Source organism: Camponotus vicinus, unplaced genomic scaffold (assembly GCF_025532165.1).
Source record: "Camponotus vicinus isolate PSW18456_S1 unplaced genomic scaffold, iyCamVici1.0 SCAF_2, whole genome shotgun sequence".
In the NCBI taxonomy this organism is placed as follows: Eukaryota; Metazoa; Arthropoda; class Insecta; order Hymenoptera; family Formicidae; genus Camponotus; species Camponotus vicinus.
Genome location: NW_028141956.1, coordinates 5,576,020 through 5,599,232, shown reverse-complemented (window position 1 = coordinate 5,599,232; position 23,213 = coordinate 5,576,020). Strand labels below are relative to the sequence as shown.

The following is a 23,213-nucleotide window of genomic DNA, read 5'->3' as shown; positions in this document are numbered from 1 at the left end:
ATGAAATATTATAATTTTTGCATATATTCCGTATCTAAAAAGAATGAAATTAAAAACGATAAAATAGCAACGAATAATGACTGCGAATAATTAAACACATTATATATAAATAATGTATGTAAAGACACAGGTCGTAAACCACTGGATAGAATTCACATTAGAATTTCTTAATTTCTGCATGCTTCGCAGCATTAGCTCGAAAGCAAGGTACTAGATAGAAGACCGCTAATAACGCAGTCGTATAAATAATTTTGCATAGTATTATACAAGACCGCGCATATGCAAAGTGAGAATTGAGAAATGGTAAAATTAAAATTAGCCTTTTACCATGAATGAAATTACCTACATCATACGCAACAATGAATTACACGATGAGATTGGGAAGAATATATCGTTGTTAGACTCGATTTCGCAGATTAAATTAATAAGTTTATTTCCGTTTGCGTTTTTTATTCCCTCTTCGTAAAGAAATGATCATATGGCGTATGAAAATTCTAACGCCTGATCTTGTCTTGTTTAACATGAGGTACGAGAAATATAAAGTCCAAAGTATGTGGACTCTACAAATATATGTACTGCAATAGTTCGTAAAGCGTTTTCGTCATCAATTAAAGACGATGAGCAAGTACAAATCGTGCTGTACTCGTTAGTGTCTAAAAATATCTACATACTGTGCATAATGTAGCTAATTGTAAAGGTCTGCGTATAATGAAGTATAATTGAACTTAAATTGAAACGTAGGATAGGAGCAAAACGTAAAATGTAATGTAAATATTGTCTAAAATACTGAGAGTATAATATACAAATAAAATAACGAGTGAGAAAGAAAAAAAAGCAAATGATGGCAAACAGCGTATATCAACATGATATATCAAAAGGAGAAACACAAAAAAGAAAACGTTTGACGAATCGCCCAGGATCAACGTCAGGCGACACTGCGTTTATGGAAAAAATGGCACATTTATTATATTAGTGTGATAGTAATATTACTAATGATATAATTACATATTTTTTTTTCTTTCTCAATCGATACATTTGTTCACTCTCTCACATTCTTTCTCTCTCTCTCTCTCTCTCTCTCTCTCGCACTCTCTCATTTATTCTCTTTCTCTTTCTTATTAAGAGAAGAGTTTATATATTTATATATTCATCTCGTACTTCATTAATATTAATAGTCGCATTCTTCTTACTCGCATGTCTAAAGTCGAAAAGATCGGTTTCAATATCCTTCAGGCCCATTCACACAAACTGTCTACAACTCACTTACGCATTAATCTTTTTTTTATTACATATTATACAATATTATATATCTAATATAGTTACACCTTACATGATATGATAATTATCGATTCGCAATTGTACCAATAAAACTGAACTCTTACACGATTAAACCGCAACAAATAATTCTCATCGTTACTTACGCTTAACAATAACCATAAGTTGATGCCTTATCGGAATTTATCAATCAACTCGTTATATCAAATGAAAATGCGGCCCTATATTTTCAATATGCCCATATTCGAAAATAACGCCATTATTAAGAGCATAATTATTTCGTTTCATGTACAAAGGTCTGTGTGAAGGAGCCTTTATGGTCGATGATTTGGACTTCGAACCCTCTCCCCACCCCAGTGTAGACGGTGTCTTCGCTCTTCATTTTCACTTTGACTATCTACGACTATCGACAAGTGTCTAGCTTAGACTGGCTTACGAGCTATTTATTGTCGTTATTATTTTACATGATTACCTTCGCGAATACAAGTGTGTGATCGTGTATCTGTGAGCGGCTCTTTCTGCAATTTACAATTATCGTTACGTTTTCTTTTCCCTTTTTCTCTTTTTATTAAGTATGATTTTATAAAGCGTCGCATCGAAGCAACGGAGCATGATTAATGATTATTAATTAAACGTGGAGCGAGGTTGTGCGAGTTCTTGCCGATCAGATTTCCTAATCTATGGATCCTGATCGAGAACAAAAGTGATTTTACGATAAGTACTTTCTAGAAAATATTTAAACGAGCTTATAGTTTATTAAAAAATCAATATTGGAACAATCTTATTAATTCTTCTCTCATATGCTATCGTTGACTGATTTGAAAACATCGGAAAATAAAAATATATCTACAATGTCGATATTGTATCAAATATTACGTTAGAATATTAATAGTATTTCTTAGCCGTCTGTATAATCGCATTTTACTTGCAATAATAATTTTTATTTTACATTTCCATATTTGTGTACGTTTTACTGTAGGTTACTTCATAAAAATTTTCCAACACATTATATGTCATATAAATGAGGCAAACATTTAATCGTTAAAATTGAAAGTCCTGTAGATACCTATTATGCAGAAAAGTGAAATCCACTTATACATTTGATCTTAAACGAAATTCCGAATACACGGCATATTATCGCTTAAGATAATTATATAATTTTATAAGTATTATATATAATTTCGTAAACGGTTTGTAATGATAAAATTGTGTAAGTCAGAAAAACATGGTCATATGAAAATGATAGAGCAAAAAGACTACTTACAAATTAATTTAAATGGTCATTTAAAAATATCATATTTAAAGATTAATCAAAAAAGATAATATTTTGCATATAACTACAAATATACATGATATGTGTTTGACATATTCTTTGTTTTGATATGAATTTAGCTTTTTACATAAAGAAAAAGATTCGTCATAGAAATCGAACAGAAATATATGACAATTGTATAATCTTCTGTTCAAACATGGAATTCTTTTTTTGAAGCACTTTTATATTTTTGAAGAAAAATATAGCTACGCATGTACATTGTGTAATAGAATACTTTCGATAGATGAACAAAAAAGGAAAAAGAAAATAGAGCAGAAAAGAGGCGAAGTAAACACGGACACATTCAATGCATTTTCGCTGGGTTTTTCATTTTTTCAATAAAATTTATTTAAGAATTTAAATATAAATTAAAGTACATGGCAACTAGATACAGATACGCTTGAGCTATATTTTTGTTCAAAAGTAAAAATGTCCCGTTCTCTTTTTCCCTCATAAACGATCTCATTGGCGGTAATTAATTGGTAAAATAATAATAATAATAATAATAATTAATAATAATTAATCATGATTATGATTAGGATTGGTTTGTCTCTTTTCATACTTGTGCGAGTTGAATTATGTTCGTAACGATCTTAAGCACGTCTTATGAAGCTTATTTATTCCGCGTTTATTTCATCTATATTCCACTCGCGTACATATAAGTACAGAAATTTTGCCCAAATGATCAATGGCAAAGATAGCGCAGGAAGAGGAGCACCTCAAAAGGCCCGAAAAGGTCCAGAATGAGTCAACAATACACCAAAACCAGAATGCCATTTGTAAATCTTTTATCTCCAGCAACATCGAGAATGAAAACTCTTGCATAATGCAAAGTGCATCCTTTGACATATGTTATCATATGTCCTGATAAGGATGTATTTCACATTAGGTATTATATTTTTCGCAATGCTCATTTGGCATATATAAATGTATCCCAATTCTTGCTAATGATATATTGCAATGCATTCATTATAACAAATTGCTGTGAAAACAAAGCGTACAATCTGGATAATTTTGAATTTTTTAGATTTTCTTTTCTTTCTGCATATTTTTACTATTTAATGTTTTTTTCATACTTTTGGTTGTATTAATGTACTTGAAATAATCTATTCCATTTTAATTTGTAACTTTTTGTGTCGAAAAATACATAATAAAAGGCATATAATTAGTAAAAATGATTAATATATAATTCAAGAGTGTTCTAAAATGGCTTCTTAAATTAAAAATTCATTATTCTTAAATTAAAGGTCATCCGAACGATCATAAAATAATTAACAAATTATTCATTGAAATGCGCGAATGTTACTTCTTATAATGTTATTCCTTATAAAGTACGCTTTCGGTTTTGGATACGGATCGTTCACGCTATTTTTTCCTATAGTTATTATAGAAATATTTTATACAATTCAAAAAAATTAAAATGGCTTATCAGTAAAAAATAATCTGCATGTAATAGCGGGATATATAAATTACATTTAATATAAACTATATATAATTGAATGCTTTAATAGTATCCAGCTTGATGTTAAAATCAAGAGAATTCTAAATGGCACTTAAATGGCATACGTGATCAAATTCTAGTCATAAAACGCTTGAACAATAATAAAATAAATACATGTTGATAACTTTATTAAGTAAAATATCTTTGCAGCATATTTTTTCATATTTTTTTCAGATAGTAATGATATTGACGTTAAAAGTTAGAGTATTTTACGTAACGCGATGTCATAAGAAATATTCATTATTTGAAAATTGCAGCTTTTTTTTTAATTGGACACAATACTTACAACCGAAAAAAATATCTATATATTCTAAATCCAGAAATATAGCATATATGTGTATACATATATGTAATATCATATATGTTATGATTCAGTATATTTTTTTATCTTGAAAACGAGTTTTTTTAATTAAATAACATAAGAAATGGAAAAAAACTTGTTTTCTTTATTTTAATAGAATTATTTTAATAGAATTGTAGGTGTCAAGAAAGAAGCTGCAAGTATCGGAATGTGATTTTCTTATCACATCGCGAATTATGATAGTTGCAAGGTGGTATTTTTCGCAAACGTGAACGAACCGCTACATCTTCAATATTAACATTCTGTACGCTCGTAAACAATAGTCTTTATATACAGTATTGCCAACGTCTAATGATTAATATAAAGGCAACATAATCTATGTTATTTACACTGGTATAACAAGTTATATTCAATAAAAAATAAATAAATCTTGCGAGAAATTTTCAATCATCGGAATTTGCCGATTTCGTCAATTTAGATAATGGAAAAGTACATCTAATTTCTCTAATCAAGTCGGAAATATGTTGCCTTTATTTTTATCTTTAGTCAGTGACTCTGTTTTCCGCCAACTCGAGTTCTCTTCCTACCTATTGCGCGTTAACGTAAATGGTAGTGTATACACAGAAATGGGCAATTTAACATGAGTCAGCAGCGAAGTCCGACCGTTAATAAACTTTCGATCGTACTACACATTATATATCTCGAAAGAGAGGAACCATATTCCTTTGTGTTTTTTTCTTTCCGCTATTTATAAAAATAATTTGAAGCCGCCTTGAGGGGGTAGATGCTTCTTAAAACTACTTGCACTATGCTTGTGTGAGCATACAACGTTTCTTATTAACTGCATATTGTAGAAGTGCTGGCGAAAAAATTATGACCATTCTTATGTACCGCTTTTGCAAATAATACTGAAATACATATTGTAAAATAATTTCAAAGCAATTAAGATTTTATGGAAAGAATTATATAATCATAATAATAACTTAAAAAATATATTATATATATTAACATATATTAAGTAATAAAGATATTAGATATAGAAGTAATAAAAATACACAATATAGTGCGATTTTTTATATTCTCTTCTATTCTTTTTTTCTATCATGCAGCACATCACAATATTCACAATTTTTTGCACACTCCTACAATTTATGAGAGCAGAAAAAATTTCTATATGGATATGCAAGTCATATTCGTAAATTTGTTATCGATTTTAAGATGTATCTACCCCTTAACACAGAATGATACCGCCACTGAGCCGCTGCTACTGCGGTTGTGGTGGATTGTGCTGAAGGGAAGGTTGTGGACCCTGAAAGAAAGGTTTATATTTAAATAATATACATCTTTTTAAATTATACATCTTTAAGTGTGTATATATATATATATATATATATACACACACACATATATACACAACGAATTGTACTTTAACGAAATCTTACAGGTAATGTGGGGAAGGGTGGTTGGGAGTGTGCATGTGGATGAGAATGCGGGTGTGCTATGTGTGCTGCAAGATGGCCTGGTAACTTAGGGCCATCCTCGGCTTTTTCCTCCTCTCTTCTTTTTAAGCACGCAGCTTTCGGATTAAGGTTCCGTTCTGAACAAAGAAAGGATACATTAAATACGCGAGTATTAATACATATTAATACGATACAACAACTAACAACAGTAAGTATATTTGACACATGTACCTCTAACTTGTTGTTCAAGTGTCATTATAACTTCAACAGCCATGTTGAGAATACCAAGCTTCGTTTGAGGTTTATCTGTCTTTAGATGCGTCATACACATTCTACCAAGTTCTTTTAGAGCCTCATTGATATCTCTGATACGTATCCTATTGTGAAAAATAAAAGTTAAACATTATAATATTTAAGTCTTTTAAAAAATATTTATTAATTTTGTTAGAATGTGTTGGAGAATAGAATAAATTTATACTTTTTTAAAATAATGTTACATTTTTTACATCATGTGTACTTACACATTCATTGTGCACATTAAGCGTCTTTCAAAAATATTCTTCTCATATATTTTTATAATAAAAAATGTTAGTATAATGCAAGTTTTAAAGAAGTGTAATTGTGCAATATTATACATTTATTATAATTTTTGATCGATAAAAATGTAATTATGTATGTAAGCATGCGCGACAAGAAATTACATCATACACACACACACACACACACACACACACACACACACACACTTAGAGTAAGTAGTCATATAACTATTAACAATTTAATATCTCAAGAACTGCGCTATCAATTTTAATTATTCTGGTTTCAAATTTCAGATTACAAGAGCTTAAATCTATATCAATTGATCCTTTTGTCGAAAACATTTTTTTTAAAAAGTCCTTTACAACTATTTAAAATCCGAATTTGATTAAATCGGGATTGACTAAAAATAAACGCAAAATAATATTATATAATTCAATTTATTAAAGGCTATTCATATGAATATTATTTATTTATAAATACAATGAAACGTAAACTTAGCCATTTGTCATTTTCTCGATCCATATCCTGAGTTGAAGATAATTTTATTCTTAGAATAGAATGTTTACATGTAAATAGTCAACATTCTGAGCATTTAATAAATTAAATTACGTAGTGTTACTTTGCGTTTCACCTTTGTTTTCGATCAATGCTGATTTAATCAACTCATGTAATTTTGAATTTTCAAATATTTGTAACTTTTAAAGAAATGGTTTTAAGAAAAAATGTTTTTTAAACAAAAATTGCACTTTAATATGGATTACAGAAATGATTTTGCATAGGCACCTGTTTAAAATTTTAAAGTTACCCTTTACTCTCTAGGAAGCTCTAAATTTTGAAATAAATTTAAAATTTAAAGGTAATGATATGTATGAAATTCGAGACTGGGACGATTAAAATTGATCGCGTAGTTCTTGAGATATTAAATTGTTAATTATATGAGACATCATATATATATATATATATATATATATGTATGTATGTATGTATATAAACATCTTGTAAAATAATACAAAAAAAATCGTATCATTTATTTTCGTTATCAGAATTTTAAAATTCATATCGTATCATTATGTCACGTATGCATAGAATACGGGCCGTTGTTACTACTGACTTATATCAGAACTGATCACATTACTATGGACCAACTAAAATCTATTTTTTACGTTCACTGCGCATATCACTGATCTTACCTCTCCCTAGCGTTATTTGCTTGCCGCCTCTCTTTCTCTCTTTGTGCCTTCATGTCGGGATCATCATCCTCGTCCTCGGCGCTCGAACAACAGTTGCGCAATAACAATACGCAATTAATCACCTAGTTTATTTCATAACTTACTCTCTAGCCTATATACTTAAGTTACTTGACAGCAATTGAATTATTAATATAAGTAATACAGTCGCAATTTGTGATAAAATTTGCTTTCGACTTGCTGACATCTAATTATCTAGTTGTTGTTCGAGCGAATTTCGTATATTTTTTTTTCCATGTAATATATAAGCGATATGATAATGAACACACGCAGGTAGTTTCACAATTTTGAAATCGTGGAGTAAGTAGGTAGAATTTAAAGGCCCGTATTCTTTGCATAGAACAATCAATGATGAATAATCACGTCAATCAAAGGACAATGATCGTGGAGTGAAAAATGCAGATCTTCTATTTTGATGCTGTTACCTAGAAAATTCAGAATGCATACGACATCTATAATTGTCAGTAGTATAGGATTACAGAATTTGAAAGGTGTAATGACAAAATAATAAAAAAATAAAGCAGCCGAATAACATAATCGAAGATATATTGTTAACGTTAAAAATAGATATTTAATTGTATGCTATGAGACAAAAAGTGTCTCAATGTAATCAATTTTTATTTAAAAAAAACATGATAATTATAATAATGTTTATATGTTTAAGTAATACGAGCAATGTAAGTGATCCTTTAACCAACATATAAGTGATTTATCAGTTTACAAATATGACATATTTTTTTACTTGAAGAAAATATAATAGAAATAAAGAAAATGTGCGATGATTGAGAAAAAAATCTAGAACTGAGCAATTCTTAATGCAACGTTCAGTAATGCAGAATAAGTGCGGTTCTAAACGAAATAGCATGCCTAGGGACCGAATCGCAGCTGAATTAAAATGAGACTGATTTGTAGGTACGCACGAGAGAGCTGTTAACAGATTTTATCTTGTCTCATCTCATTCTTGTCCTTTTAACCAGAAACATTTTAATTTTCACGCCTGAATACGGGCCTTATGTACAGTGCAACGTATATGAAGGAAGCTTCGGATTGCGGAACCCTTGGTGTGTCGTAACAAAGCCGTAAACATGCCATTTTCGATAGTTCGTGAATCATGAAATTTATTAAATCTCGCAATTTATCGTTCATCACAAGTAACATCTCGTTTAGGCATGCATACGACTAAGTAAAGGGACTCTCTCCGAGAGAATGTGCAGCGGAGTTTCTTCGTACCTTACATTCGGCGGTAGAGATATACACACGTATCGCTCACGTCGTAAGCGACATATATGTATATCGGGATACGGGAAGAAGAAGAACGGGAGAAACAGGAATTGTTTTTGTATATCAAGATGCAACGAAGTGCGTACTGCGTGTGTTCACTAACCTTTCACGCACGTTGTTGGCCTGGCGACGTTCTTTCTCGCGCACCGCTTTAGTACCAGGATCTTCGCAGTCTTCGTCAGCGCTCGAACAACGGTTATTCAAAGACACAGCAAGTTAATTCAAGAGTAAATTTTTGAAAATCGAATGTATAAGAATTTCCAAGTCATCTAATTGAGAGATCGTTCTTCGTATAAAGAATAAATTCGAATTAATAATGTATCAAATACGTTTTTTTTACATCTTGAAATTTTTCAAATGAAATATGGCACATATTGATGTCGCGAGTAGCTGTAATTTCTCTCAATTTCTATCACTTTCGCTCCTTATATCTATCCTTTGATGAAGGAACTTTTTATCGTTATTGTCTTAATGTCTCGAAAAATTTTCCAAATACTTACTATCTGCGTGATCTCTTTGTCGCTTTCCCCTGCGACGTCGAATTGACCGTAGCAGCCCCGATTACACCTGCTGCAAGTTCGCTGCTCGATGGTTTCGTCTCACCACCGCTACTGTCGGGCGGATCTTTTCTCTTTTCTAAGGAGATGTATTCTGCTCATTATTAATACTGCCGCATAGTTTTCACGAGACAATTGCATAGCTATATTATGCACATATAATTTACGAAATAGAAAAAAATAAATAAAATACACGACAGTCCAGATTTGTTATAAAAAAAAATTATTTTTTTCGTTTTTTTTTTTAACAGTGACTAGGAGCGAAACGTATTTCAAGAAGTTTCTAGGCATACTATTCGACGGCAACTTTATTCGCGTATTATCTGATGCATCTGGGGAAAAATGTCGCAGGCTACCCGGAAAAGGAGAAAGAATAAACGCGGCCGACCTTCGCCGAAAACGGCGATCACGATCTTCGATTCTCCCTGAGCTTTAGGCAGCAGGCTTTAGTCACGAAACCGTGAAAAGCGTCCAATTAGGAGCAGGAAGCGCACTTTACGGGATTTCGCTCAACTCTGATTCAGCCGATCTCCTTAAACGCTCTCTTGTCTGACAATTCACCGCGAGAGTATTAAATCGCGTAACGTATATGTCGCGAGCGTATCTCTTTAAAAAAAGTTTCCGTGAGATAATCGCAGCGAATAAATCAGACGTACAATTGAATACAAAAATATGCGATCATTTTTATTTAACGGAAACTTAAAAATATTTGCGCAATTTATCCTATTTCCTGATGTGAAAGATTTTGGATTATTCAGTTCTCGATACATTAATTTTCACAGAAATTATTTATTCCCACGCATACAAAGCGCATAAACAGTTTCCAAGTCCGCGTGAATGTTTTGCGTTCCTTCGGAACGAGGGCTCTCCTAATCCGTAGTAAAAGAATTCCAAATGTTCTCCGCGTCGACATAATGGCACTAATGGTAAGAAACTGAAAGAGGCAGACCCGACGAGGCGGAAAGAGAAACGAAGAGCTAGATAACCGAACGTATTCGCGGGAATAATGTAAGCACGACCGCCGGACAGCAAAGACTTCGCGTGATTTATCTAATATTTCCTTATTCGGTCGCGCGACTCCGTTGCGGAACACCTGGGAGCTCCTTCCCTTTTTCCTCTCCCTCGCAGTGTACTCATGGGAAAAGTGACCGCTCGATGATGCGATGACGCGAAAATAGAATGGCATGTGATCAAAGTGTCGCAACGCGCCATAATTATCTGATTTATCAATTTGTTTTTCTACAAAAATTTCTAAACCACTCAATCTTGACGTGTCAGTAGATACAGTTTAAATAGAAAAGAAGTAAACCAAGTCAACTTTTTTTTCCATGTCGTAAATTATATCGCATTTCGAATATCACTTCAGGGTCAACTTACTGGCATTCGTCACAGGTAACCTTTCTATTTTAATGGAACCATCTGTATCGGGCGTGGGCGTAAGACCGGGGTAGGAACCCTGAGGTTGCGTTACCGTTACCGCAGGATGTGGACTCGTCTGAAAAATGCACCATACATTGTGTATCACAGCAAGAACCGAGGGAAGGACTTGTTTCGATGTTCGTTTTACGGCAATTATCGAAAATTTATTTTCTTACCAGATGGTCCAGCTGCGGTGGTGAGGTATGCGAGTATATCCCGCCGTGTGGACCAACCGGGCCAAGGTGGAGGCCCACTTGACTCTCGGCGTGATTCCTCAGAACGTTTATGGCATCGTCTAGCCGTTCCTCCATCCGTGTCCCCTGTACCAACAGAATACCGAAGATTCGACTCGATTACGCGCCAGTAGTTCAAGATTGTCTGACTCGTTAAAAATTATTTAAGAATACTATAGCAAAAGATTACAGACGCGCTTGTGTGTCTTTTTATTAAAATTTACGTAAAGTTGATTTTAGAAAAGTTCCACACAAGTAAAAGAGAAAGAAAGTTGAAATCAAAATTGAAATCTTTCGTTACATTTCTGATTGATTCACGATAGAAAGAAAATTAATTCGGAAAAAAGGCAGAGATACTAAAAAAGAAGTCAGCTCGATCGATTAGACTGCGATTAAAAAGTTTAACGAGACTTGTTTAATGCCGACTTTACTTTAACGAAACGCGAATGTGTTAATAACAGTTCAAGCTATGATTATAAATTGTGTACAATAAAGACTTTATCACAATATATAATCATAATTATTCGAAAGCGTAATCAGCAAAAAGTGCAATGGACACGTTCTAGCGTTCGTCTCGTGGGGCCACGGCGTGAAGACAACATGCGTAAAAGAATATGAGAAAAAATGAGCGAATGAAGAAGGGGAAAGAAAAACTGAAATTCGGCAATCCTCACCTCGGCATGGTCGCGAAGGAAGCCGATGGCATCGTCTAGCCTCTGCTGTTCAGGCGCCGGCTTCACACACAACACCAACGCAACAACAAAACCAAAAAAAAAAAGAACAACCAAGTCAACACAACGTTCACAACAAACAGGACGGAATGAACAAAAATGTGTCAAATGAACACGATAACTTAATAATTCTTATATAGAGCCGGGGGGGGGGGGATATAAAATATAGATAGCCGCTCGCGCGTGAGTAAAGCATACAAACGATGATTTCTCGGTGCGACGCAATCATGCTATTTGTGCGACTTCAGTGCTACAATGATGTGCCACAAGAGCGATTGTAATTCTTTATACAAATGTATTTAAATGTGATATGATAGAAGAGAGAAAGTAATATTTGATTCTTTTATATTCGTACGTAATGATTCCCGCTTGATCTTCTCTTCCTCCTTTCCCAGAAAAAAAGTAAGAATTATGCGTGCTCTATTAATTGCAAAATATTATTGGAAAAATGGTGACTGATATTCGAGCACTCGTGTAAAGTGAATTGTCGTATGTGTATTTCTAAAGTGACCAAAACTTGATAGCGTGTCTCAAGAATCATTCAACGATATCATTATAATTATATATGTGAGCATATATACCCGTGTGTCTTACAAAAGTGATAAAGAAGTCAGCAAGATTTAAATAACATGAAAGGGAATAACGGTGCAAAGATTTCATCGACTGTCCGTTTGTAAGATTCTCCGTAATTAGTAGAAAAATTCAGATAGTAACTTTCATACGTACCATGTGAATACCACGATTTGGATCCGCTGTAAAATGCGGAGACACTGGCGCGGCTCCAGGTGCCCAACCTGGTGCCGAGCCGGTTAAAGGTGGCGGTGAACTGACGGGCGTAGATGGATTACTGCTATAACTGGATACTGATTGGTCCGTGGGAAAAATCTGTGAAAAACGTCGCAGCTCATGTATAAACATTAAGTTCCAAATTCTCCAATAATTCTTCAATACAATAAACATTGTATCGAATTGAATTATTGATTATCAAAATGCTTCAGCATCTAAATTATCGAGATTATCCAAGCATTTATCTCATCTAACGAGACAAAAATATAATACATTGTTTTATATAAAGCATTATTTTTCTTTCTTCATTTCCATTAAAGACCCAGTCTATGCTAGAAGTATAAACAATTGATGAATTTTAGAATTTTTTTTTGAAGAATATTAGAAATTAATTGTTTTGATGTTTTACATACATTTTTATTGATGTTTAAAAAGTACGTCAATATTTTTAAATCTTGGACATTTAGCTTTCTTATATTCAATGCAAGCGTAGCAAAAGCTGTAATTATATAAAATAAAAAAAGGTTTAATTTTATTGATCCTAATTAGAATTTAGAAAATTAATATTTGAAATATTTTTAATCCTCAAGAAATGAAAAAATATCTAATTTTTAAACACTATTTTGTTACTTACCAAAAAATTCTTTTTTAATAAAATTAGACTCAATATTACAAAAATATATGGAATAAAACTATTAGACCGATTTTTTCATTTTAGATAATTATACGCGAGGAGTAACATGTCAAACGTACAGAGGCTGATAATGAATAAGAAAAGCTAAATATCCCAGTAAGATCTAAAAAAACCGTTCTATTGAAAAATCAATAAAAAAATCAAAAGATCAATTTCTAATATTCTTGAAAAAAAAAAATTCTTAAAAATCATCAACATCGCTCTCTAGAGCAGATCGGGTCCTTAAATACTCTTTTAACGTAAGATTCTCGACAAGACGTACTCGGTTGCTTACGACCGATGCGAGGGTCTTGCCGAGGGTGTCGTCCGTGGTAGATTGCTGGTTCGTCGTGGGCGCAGCGTTGGGCGCGGAGGGCGCGGTCGTCGGTGCACCAGGACTATGGCTATATTGCAACGATGCCGGGGACGGCGCCCCTGTGCCGCTGTTCGCCGCGACCGCGGCGCTACCCCGGAATGTCGACATTGGCGGCAGGGAAGCCGCACTGGTCACCGCCGAGCCCAGGATCGGCGCTGCAGATTCACCGTTCGGCGACATCGCCGAGTATGCCTGAAACCGCCGAGCGCAAATGGTTCGACGCTTGGTTCTTGCGGCTAAGTGTGTCACGTGTTTTGGTGAAACGTACATGCTTACGTCTTCGGTAATTAATTGTCGAATTTGCGTGTTCTCGGTATCTCTGTCTTCGTCGTGGAAACTTAGTAACTCGAGGACTTGTGAGACAAGACGACGATACCGACTGTCGACGTGCAACGATTTATTTCGCGCAACAGTGTTATCATATCTTAGTCTTTACCTTCGTCTTAATGTTGGAAAAATGTTGGTAAGGTGTTCGGGAATTTCAAAGGGAATGCCTCCTCCGAGAGCGAACGAGCGAGCGAACGCGCGAAACCCAGTTTGATTTATCTCTCGTGTAGCTACAAACGATAAAGACCCCGGTAACAAGAAGGCTCGTGATTTCGAGAAACTAGGCAACGCTCGACAATTTGTACGATTTCTTCAAACGTGTCTCTCTCTTTCTTTTTCCTCTCTCTCTCTCTGATCATAATGGATCACTTTGACCAACTTTGATGTCGGATACGTCGAGCACGAAATAGCTCTCTCGCACCTACTAAAAATTCGCTCATAAAAGTCTAATTTTAAGCTACTGCTGGCACTCTAGTGTATTTATCAACAAATTAGAGTGGTTTATGAAATGCCTAGAAGAGTCCGTTACGCGTGTAAAACATCACCTTTTAATCAGCGCGATATTTTATGAAGAAACAGCGATAGACACGAGATTTCAGATCATGTCGGTGAACAAGAAAAAACTAGAGACATCAGCAGAGGGATTCTTCTTCGATGGCGGACGACGTATTCTCGGAAGATGGGTTATTAAACTAGGATCGTAAATGTTTAACCCTTGGTAAACGAAAGAAATCTCGTAGTGCTCTTGGCTCCAGCTTCTCCTTGGACGCGTTTATCCTAAATCGTACAACTTCTTTACGACGTTTCTTGTCATATCACGCAGGTCGAAAGACCTCACTGTAGCTACGCGAACGATAATAAAATGGCTTGTCTTACGGTCGTTAAAGTTTTAAGCGGGCTTTATGATTCGAGTGCGCCGGAAGTTTATACAACAATCCATTGTATATACAATATACATGTATCTCACAGACATTCCAGGATAACGTCTAGTAAAAACGCCGCGCCGCGTTTGCAGCTATTGGCGATTCTCATCGAAGGTATCTCGCAATCGCGACGTCATACGCCGAGAGCAGAAACCTTCTCTCGTTGTCTCAAAGAGAAAGAGGCCGCCGAGAGACGTGGTACGAGGTGCCACGAAGAGGAGGATTTCGTGGTAACCATGAACGGCGTAAATCAAACGAAGGCTGCACTTGACTAGAAACACGGAGTAGCGGGAGGGTCGAAGGTCTATATATAGACGCCAGTGAGTCATTTGACGTTACTCGGGGTACGCGGAGCACTGTCAACAGTGTCTCTCAACCGTGGTGAAATGACGAAGAGAAAGAGAGAGAAAATACGCATCTCTCTTTCCTGTCGCGAGCACGCGACAGTCAACCGGGTGGTCCGAAATAAGATGGCTAGAAAGAGTCCGCCAGCTGGTCACGGCGGATCATGGTCAAATGAAGAGGATTAAAGTCAACGTCGTTAAGTCGGAGAGTAATGGCCGATCGACCGAGAAGCGACGCGCGGCTCGTCCTCGAGACGACCTCGGAGCGCGCCTCGGGAACGAATCCCTGGGCGAGATTTGGTGCATTCGTCTCCACGCGGGATTCCTCGATCGCAACTTATCATATTCCGCGGAAAGCCATCAAAACGATAAATCTCCGAAAAGTTTGTGTATTTATCCAAAGATATTTTCTCTCGATTGCGCAGCGAAATTCCGAATGAGTCTGTCCGAGATAAGTGCATCTCAAACAATCGTCTTCGTCTTCTCCCAATTTCGTCGATATGTATAGTTGATTGAAGAAAAGTTCGCACCAGCGATTTCCGGTCTGAATTATCTAGCGATGTTATAATCGCGATACGAAAAAGTTAGCGAAAAATTACCGGGTACGAGTCTTCCGGGTTCGGAATCCATTTTTTATCATCGATCAAATTTTTATCCGACACAACGCCGATGATGCGTTCAAGGTTTCGTTCAACTTTATAACTTTCGGAACGAGGGGGAAAACATGTCGCTCGAGAGGCACATCGATCTTTCGAAGCACCAAGATTAGGTCGCTCGCTTAGGTTTTAATCTGTCGACTTTCTCGTCGGACTCGCATGTTCAACGACAGAGAGAATCCCAGGAGGAGGGATATCCTCGTGTCTATTAAGAAGTTCCAGAGACGTCGTTTTCACGACAGCGACTCCGAAGGAACCAGCAACCGAGTCATGCGTGATTGATCGTTTCCTCAGGTTCGACCGCGACTGGAAGGTAGTCGGGATAGAAAGGGTGAGAAAGGAGAAGGTAGAAAAGGGAAAAAAAAGAAAGTGAGAGAGATAGAAAAAAAATCACTTACCATGGGGTCGTGGGGTAAGTGCATTGGGTAAGCTGGCTGCGCCAGGTGAGGGGGTGCATATCCACTGTATGGGGGTTGAACACCACCGCCGCTACCCGTCCACGGATCACCAGGACCGGTTCCTGCGGTATTGCCGTCTGCAACAAAAAAGGAACAGGCATAGATTCGATCAATCATGTGTCATCCGATTGTTGCTCGTCGGGCATCCGAGATCTAAATAATCGATACATTTAAAATTAAGCACTCGGAAAAAAATTATATTTCAACAACACAGACGCAATTATACGTATTTCATGGATTTTTGAAAATTTCTCTGTTTTTTTAACGGAAAAGAATCGCTTTTATCAATTCTATAAAGTTCTTCTTTTTCGCTTGATGTAATTGAATTATTATAAAATGCCGATAGAGACGTTTGTCGATTATTGCTTTCTACATCATCGGAGCGGGAAATAACAAATAGTACGTGACGTTCGGTGAACAAAGAATATCGCGCACGTGGCCGAATAATGGGCGTCCAAATCGAGTTTAAAACGCATCGTTGCAACGTTTAATCAAATTTTTCGTTCGAGGTAAAGAAGTAAAAGCGACGCATCGCATTCGCTTCATTATGTTTGTAAAATTTCAGTCAATTAAAACACGACTGCTTCTGCTTCGAAAACGCGGCGCGCCAAACTTCCTAATCAAGTAACGATGTCGTTCCTTCCCCGCAGTAATTATTTCGAGAACGAGTCCTCCCCCTCCCTCTCTTCTATAAGCGATATGATACAACTTCGCTGGACTTTCGCCAAGTCGAAATTTCGCGCTTTCTAACATCTCACTCGGAACCTCGACGTCGTTCTGCGGTGAAGCACACACACCCGGTATAAGAGCCAATAGACGCGGTACCCGGCGCAGGCCATTATTTCAGTTGAAAACAACAGCAATAAGCTTCGGGAACGTATTTCTTGATACTTTTGCTTGATATAATTCCCGTACCGGGCGCTCCTCGACGAGAAAACGGAAACTAAGCCAAACTACTCGGGCGTTCCTACCAACTACCAGTGTTCGATGTCTGATAAAACTTTTTCGCTCCCTCTCCCCCCCCCCCACCCCTCGTCCCCCCGTGGGGGGAGCCACCCATTTATAAGCCATTCCGGTCAGCTACCGGGTGCCACGAGCGCCGACACATATTTCGAAAGCGTACTTAAACTGCTACTTTTCTCATCTGATCCATAATAACGAACCCACGCGGTGAAAACTTTGCCGATTTTATAGATCTATCATCATTTAGATTATCTTGAATATTTGAATGTTTAAAAGCATATGAAATCTTTTTTTCCGAAACTACTCATTTTATGTTTCCTTATAATTAGTTGCATTCTCTATATGTTTAATTTTTAATATATTTAGCTCACGATTTTTTTCTTTCTTCATTTTATTATGAAATATTAAACGTCTTTTTATTTTTCTTTAAAATATTAAATTCGACATATTAATTGAATAATAAATTTTAATAATAATTATTTAATTTAGGTATACAATATTGTACGACTTTTCATCACACAATTTTGACATATATATTCGCGAGACGCGGACCATGACGATGTTATGCTGCATCTGTGTCGCGAGATGACAATTATTTTTCAAAGATCCGTTATGATCTAACAAAATCGCGACTGCATCTCTCAAAGTTAAGCGCGCAGCTTCGATTAATGTGGATCACTCGGAGCGATTCGCGCGATTCACGATCAGGGGATCAATTTGGAGCGATAAATCGATATTAACGCGCGAAAAAGTATCACGTACATCAAAGGGAAGCGACTTTCCGCCGCGGAAAATTATGAAGATAACGCTACTAAGATGCCGGAGCTTTAATAAGTGTCGTTATAACAACAAAGTAGCGCGTTTCGCAGCGAACGCCGGGAAATTGCTTTTATTGGCAATATCTCGTCGACAAAGTTTTCCGTGGAATTTTTTTCGACGTCGGCGTCGGATATACCCGCGAAATCCCAGCGACGAACTTGGGCGCCCCGCCGTGCCGGTTGAACAAATAACGAGATTGTTATTGTTTTTACGCGCGACAGGCAGAACGGCAAATTTTACGAGCGAACGTTAAACGGTTGAATATTAGCGCGCTCGTAAAATCCCTTTTATCGTCCATTCGGATCGTTATGCGATTTTCAAATGATATATACATATATATACACGCCTACATACATACGCGTATACGTATATATATAGATGCGTTCATGCCGATGGCTACTGATTTCCAGATAACGATCGATATATCGAGCCTTCCGGAGCCCCCTCGCACCGCTATCTCGTTTAATTATATCCACGTTGATATCGATTAGCAGATATATAAGTTAATAATCTATTCGATAATTACTTTCATAAAATTAGTAATCGAGATAACGCGCGAATCCGCTGTCACGCGCTTTATTTTCGTTATTATTCGTGATGCTTACTTATTTGGAGAGCAACGATGATTCATAGAAAATTTCACTTTTTTTTTATCGAAATTATTCAAGAGATTAATCTGGATTTTTTTTATTTTCTATTAATATAAAGGAAATCGTTTCTTCCTCGCTTACCGATATAGTAAGAGTCTGCGTAAAGGGCACCCTTTGGCGACGTGTATCTCGGCGAGTCCTGCCCAAATTCATCCGAGCCATACTGCAACAAATAATAGCAAGTGTTCATTATTAGGAGAATTAGGGGATTATAAAATTTGATCGAATTCAGTGGCAAACGCAACGATAAATCGATGCGTTACAACCACTAGCGGATTCTGGGGGAGGGGGTTTGGGGTTAACCCCCCCCCCCTTTGCAAATTAAAAGAAATTAATTTTGCTGAATCCGTTTAAAAAAATATAATATAATGAAAATATAATGAATTAGCTAAACAGAACTTGAGGGGACTTATTTAAATAATAAAGAAAAAATATATAAAAAAATATGTAAAAAATAAAAAATTTTAAAAATTTTAAAATTTTAAAATTAAAAAAAAAATTTTTTTTAAGTAAAAATGGGATTAGAAGTTTTATCACGTTTTCGTCGTTGATCCTGAAGTAAAAGCTAATTGTAAGCATGAAACCAAAAATATTAAATCAAATAATTTTGCAACCTCCCTCCCCCATTATCGATGTCAGGATCCGCTAGTGGTTATAATGAAAAGTGTACGCGACGATTGTATGATTTTCGTCGCGTCTTTTTGCGAGTCTCGTAAACACCTCTTGCCATCGACTCGCACATTTCAGCATTTCAATTTCTGTAACAGCGAAAATTGCGCTATAATCGCGACAATTCGCCGACTATTGCCCAGACACAGAACTCCCATACCTTCGCTCTTACGACACCTTCGCGTATTGTATTATAGCGCATCCCCATCGATCTTACGATAGATCCAGTCGGCTATTACGACACCGATCGACCGACCAACCGACGTCGTGGCTCGTAGCGAGAACAGTCATTAATTCAGCGACGTAGACGCGAGAGAGGAACGGCGGAGAGAAAATCGTTTGGGGGGTACGGTACCGTTAAACGGCTACACGTACACACAAGTTATCCTTGCGCAATGCGAGCAATAAAAATCTAAGATTAGGTCGTCCTCCTCGATCCAATTAATGCCGTCAATCTTCATAGCGAAGACGAGCAGAAGGCAAAAATGTTCGCCGCGTCGTGATGACTCTATTTCTCGCGCGAAGCGCGACAAACTTTACAATTTTATCCGCCTTTTAAAGATCAATATGTAAATGGAAAGATATCAATACACAATGTCATCAAATATCAGAGTGTAAAATATATATATATATATATATATATATATATAAAATATAATATATATATATATAAATTTACAAAATATAATGTTTATAATGTGTTTTTTAATAAACTAATATTGAAAAAAGAAAGAAGTGTTGTTGCTTCTCTGCGCTCCAACTACCGCGCGTTGGCTCTTATGCCATTTTCTTTTTAATTTTTTGATTACTTGAGCCAAATCTCTAATTATTAAATAAATTTTCAAATTTAACGCAATAAAAAATAAGACCATGATATATTAATTATTGCTATCGGTATTATATATATATAAATTTTCAAATTTAACGCAATAAAAATAAGACCATGATACATTAATTATTGCTATCGGTATTAGAAATTGAAAAATCGTGACATATAAATTTGCATGCGAAACCGGCGACACATCGCGGATGCAAACGATAAAAAATTCAATGCTTAATCCGATAACGCGCTCCAATCATTTACATACAAAGAATTAAAGCTCGTTATCGCGAGATACCATCTAATGTATTCTGATTACTCAGCTATCATCCATCATCGTGAATACCGCGTTCTCCAATTTTATATAAACCAGGAAAAAATTGTCCTCGGTAGAGAGTCGCGGATCAAAGACAAATTACACTATTACAAGTTACAAAACACATACACAATCTTGTTTCTAACTTCAAGTTGTACATCTATTTTATTTAGTTCCTGCCTCCTTTTTTGTCTTTATATATGTACTTTCATACCGGGATAAAATACAGAGCGCTATTTCTCTCCGAGGAGGGAGAAAGAACAAGGTATGAACGAGAGTGTGCATACGACATGAATGAATATCTATCGATCGTTCCAGGAGGACATGGACATAATCGAGGGACCTCGCATTTTCAGTAAATTTACCATCTTATAGTTGCCGTAGTCCGTGGGATAGACAAACATGTTGGCAGCGGGATCATGCGCGCTGATTCGACGATACAGCAACTCCGTCACGCGCGGATCACATACGGGGCAACATACCACCACCGATGACAAAGGCACGCCGCCGATTCAGGGACGAGAGGAGAGATGTTGCCGCGCGAGGAGAAACAGCCGGCGGAGAAGAGATAGCGGTCCCCGCTTCTCTCTCTATCGCGCGATGTACGTACCCCCCCGTTCCAATTTCATCATGATATATGTTAAAATATTCCACGACGCCGCTCTTGCCTTATCCGCTTTGCGCCGCGTCGAAAACTTTCGTTCGCGATGGCCTCTCTTCCACCCTCGTTTCGCTCCTTCTCCTTCTCTCCCTTCTCCAACACGTTGAAAAGTATCTCGCGCTCGTTCGCGGGCTGGCAAGAGGTAGGGAGAATAAACTTGGTCCGCTAACGCGAGGACTATGGGGCGCCAGGCCGAAATTTAACGCCTTCCCGGGGCCATGAAAGAATCGTACAACTTCGCCGACGGAAACTTGGCAAGTTCCGCGTCTACGTCGCGGCGGAGTATCGCTCGGGACTCGGCGGTAGGTCGAATATGGATCCGAAGGGACGGAAGGGCGGGGGAGACGTCGCGGCGACATAAACGACTCCGAACGATGCGGCTGACTACGCGCGACTGCCGAGCGCGGATGTCGTGTCGCGCGTGTTCGCCAGCGCCGATCGAGAGCGAGCGGCTTCGAGGTGGGAGCGACGCGTGGCCCAATCGTCGTCGCGGCGCTGACAGAAGTTCCTCTTCTCGCGAGAGAAGCTACGCCAACCTCGTGGTATCCGAACTGTCGCATGGGATGGATGTCCGACGAGTTCGCCAGTATCGCCAGGCGGCGAAAACGCGAGAGAAAAGCTTCTCTCGTCGTACGAGTTACGTTTCATCGTGTTTTCGACGAAGGACAGAGATATTAACGATCGTATTAGCGGCCAATCATGAATGCTTGCTCGAATAGAATCTACTGCTTCAATTTGGTTGCTTTTCGCTTGCGTGAAATAAAAATAGATGGAGAAAGAATGTTGATGTGAAAAATGAAATCGTTCTCGAAAGCATATAGCGCAGGCTTGACGTATTCGGAGAGATAGAAGCGAGGAGTAATCGCGGCGCCTGATAAAAGTATCGAGTTTTATCAGCGAAGCCGATAACAACCTTACAATAAATAAGAATATTTCTCTGACCGGGAGAGAAAGGATTAAAAATGGTATTAATTGAGTGATAAGTTTCGCTGTACGATCTCTGGACATATTAATTTAAATGAATTGCTTTGACACCCGTGATCGAGCTCGATGTTTTGACACTGGCCAATATTATATCTCATATCTTCTCCTCTTTAGCTCTTTTATTCCCAAAGGAGAAAAAAATAAGATCGATTCAAAGTAAATTGATAAAAGATTTGATATTAATGAACAGCAAAACATGCAATAAAAATAATATATCTCTACTTGACACAAAAAAATAATAATTGAGTATATTTTAATCGTATTTTCATTTCGATTTAACTGCTATAACATTTACTTGAATCTTTCAATTAATCATAGAACCGCGAAACACCAACTTCCACCGACCGAGCAAAAATGTTTACTAAGCGTATCGCGCGCAAGACATCGTTCGATATTCACGAGCCGACATCGCTAAACGGGCCATTAAATTATTCACCGAAAACCGTAACGCGCGGCCACTTTAACCCGGATCCGTGGACCAGGGCGCGCAGACACGGCGAGAGAGACACCGCGTGGACAATAATTCACGTTTTATTTCCTCCTCGTGCGGCAGGACATGCAGGAAAGAAAAGGACACGCAATGATAAAAATGTCGCCGCGGCGGATCAGAAATCTTAATATGTCCCGATCGGTTGGCTTGTCCACGGTGGTCCCCGTGGAGAGTCAGCGATTTCCAACCAATATAAATGTCCTACATTGATTTAGTTCTCCCTTTCGCCGCCCCTCGCCTTACGATTCACGGGAGACATCGAAAGGAGGGGAGGGATGGGGGATAGAAGAGAGAGAGAGATAGAGACGCGGGATGATCGGAGATGCGAGGGAACTGGAACGGAAATGTCTCTGTCAGGGAAATTAACCTCCGAGGGTCTGAAATAAGACAGAAGGGCACGGCACCACCTCCCCTCGCGAGATGGATGTTATGAAACCTTCG

General features: G+C 37.1%; 1 protein-coding gene across 11 annotated transcripts in view; it reads right to left on the bottom strand.

Annotated features, from left to right (window-relative positions):
• Positions 1–407: 407 nt before the first annotated feature.
• LOC145967350 (protein daughterless-like) overlaps positions 408–23,213 on the bottom strand; it is a 118,265-nt gene continuing 95,459 nt past the window's right edge. For 3 of the 11 annotated variants that reach the window (XM_083092159.1, XM_083092168.1, XM_083092169.1), the window contains 12 exons: positions 18,914–18,995; positions 16,341–16,477; positions 13,600–13,884; positions 12,584–12,742; positions 11,802–11,860; positions 11,070–11,223; positions 10,852–10,969; positions 9,418–9,568; positions 9,021–9,110; positions 6,081–6,226; positions 5,832–5,986; positions 408–5,698 (listed from right to left, as the gene is read on the bottom strand). In XM_083092159.1, coding sequence (XP_082948285.1) covers positions 5,654–5,698; positions 5,832–5,986; positions 6,081–6,226; positions 9,021–9,110; positions 9,418–9,568; positions 10,852–10,969; positions 11,070–11,223; positions 11,802–11,860; positions 12,584–12,742; positions 13,600–13,884; positions 16,341–16,477; positions 18,914–18,995 — 1,581 coding nt within the window. In that variant the 3' untranslated portion in view covers positions 408–5,653. Of the gene's footprint in view, positions 5,699–5,831; positions 5,987–6,080; positions 6,227–7,579; positions 7,670–9,020; positions 9,111–9,417; positions 9,569–10,851; positions 10,970–11,069; positions 11,225–11,800; positions 11,861–12,583; positions 12,743–13,599; positions 13,885–16,340; positions 16,478–18,913; positions 18,996–23,213 lie in introns of all 11 variants that reach the window. The other 8 variants (XM_083092164.1, XM_083092161.1, XM_083092163.1 and 5 more) reach the window with 8 other exon arrangements.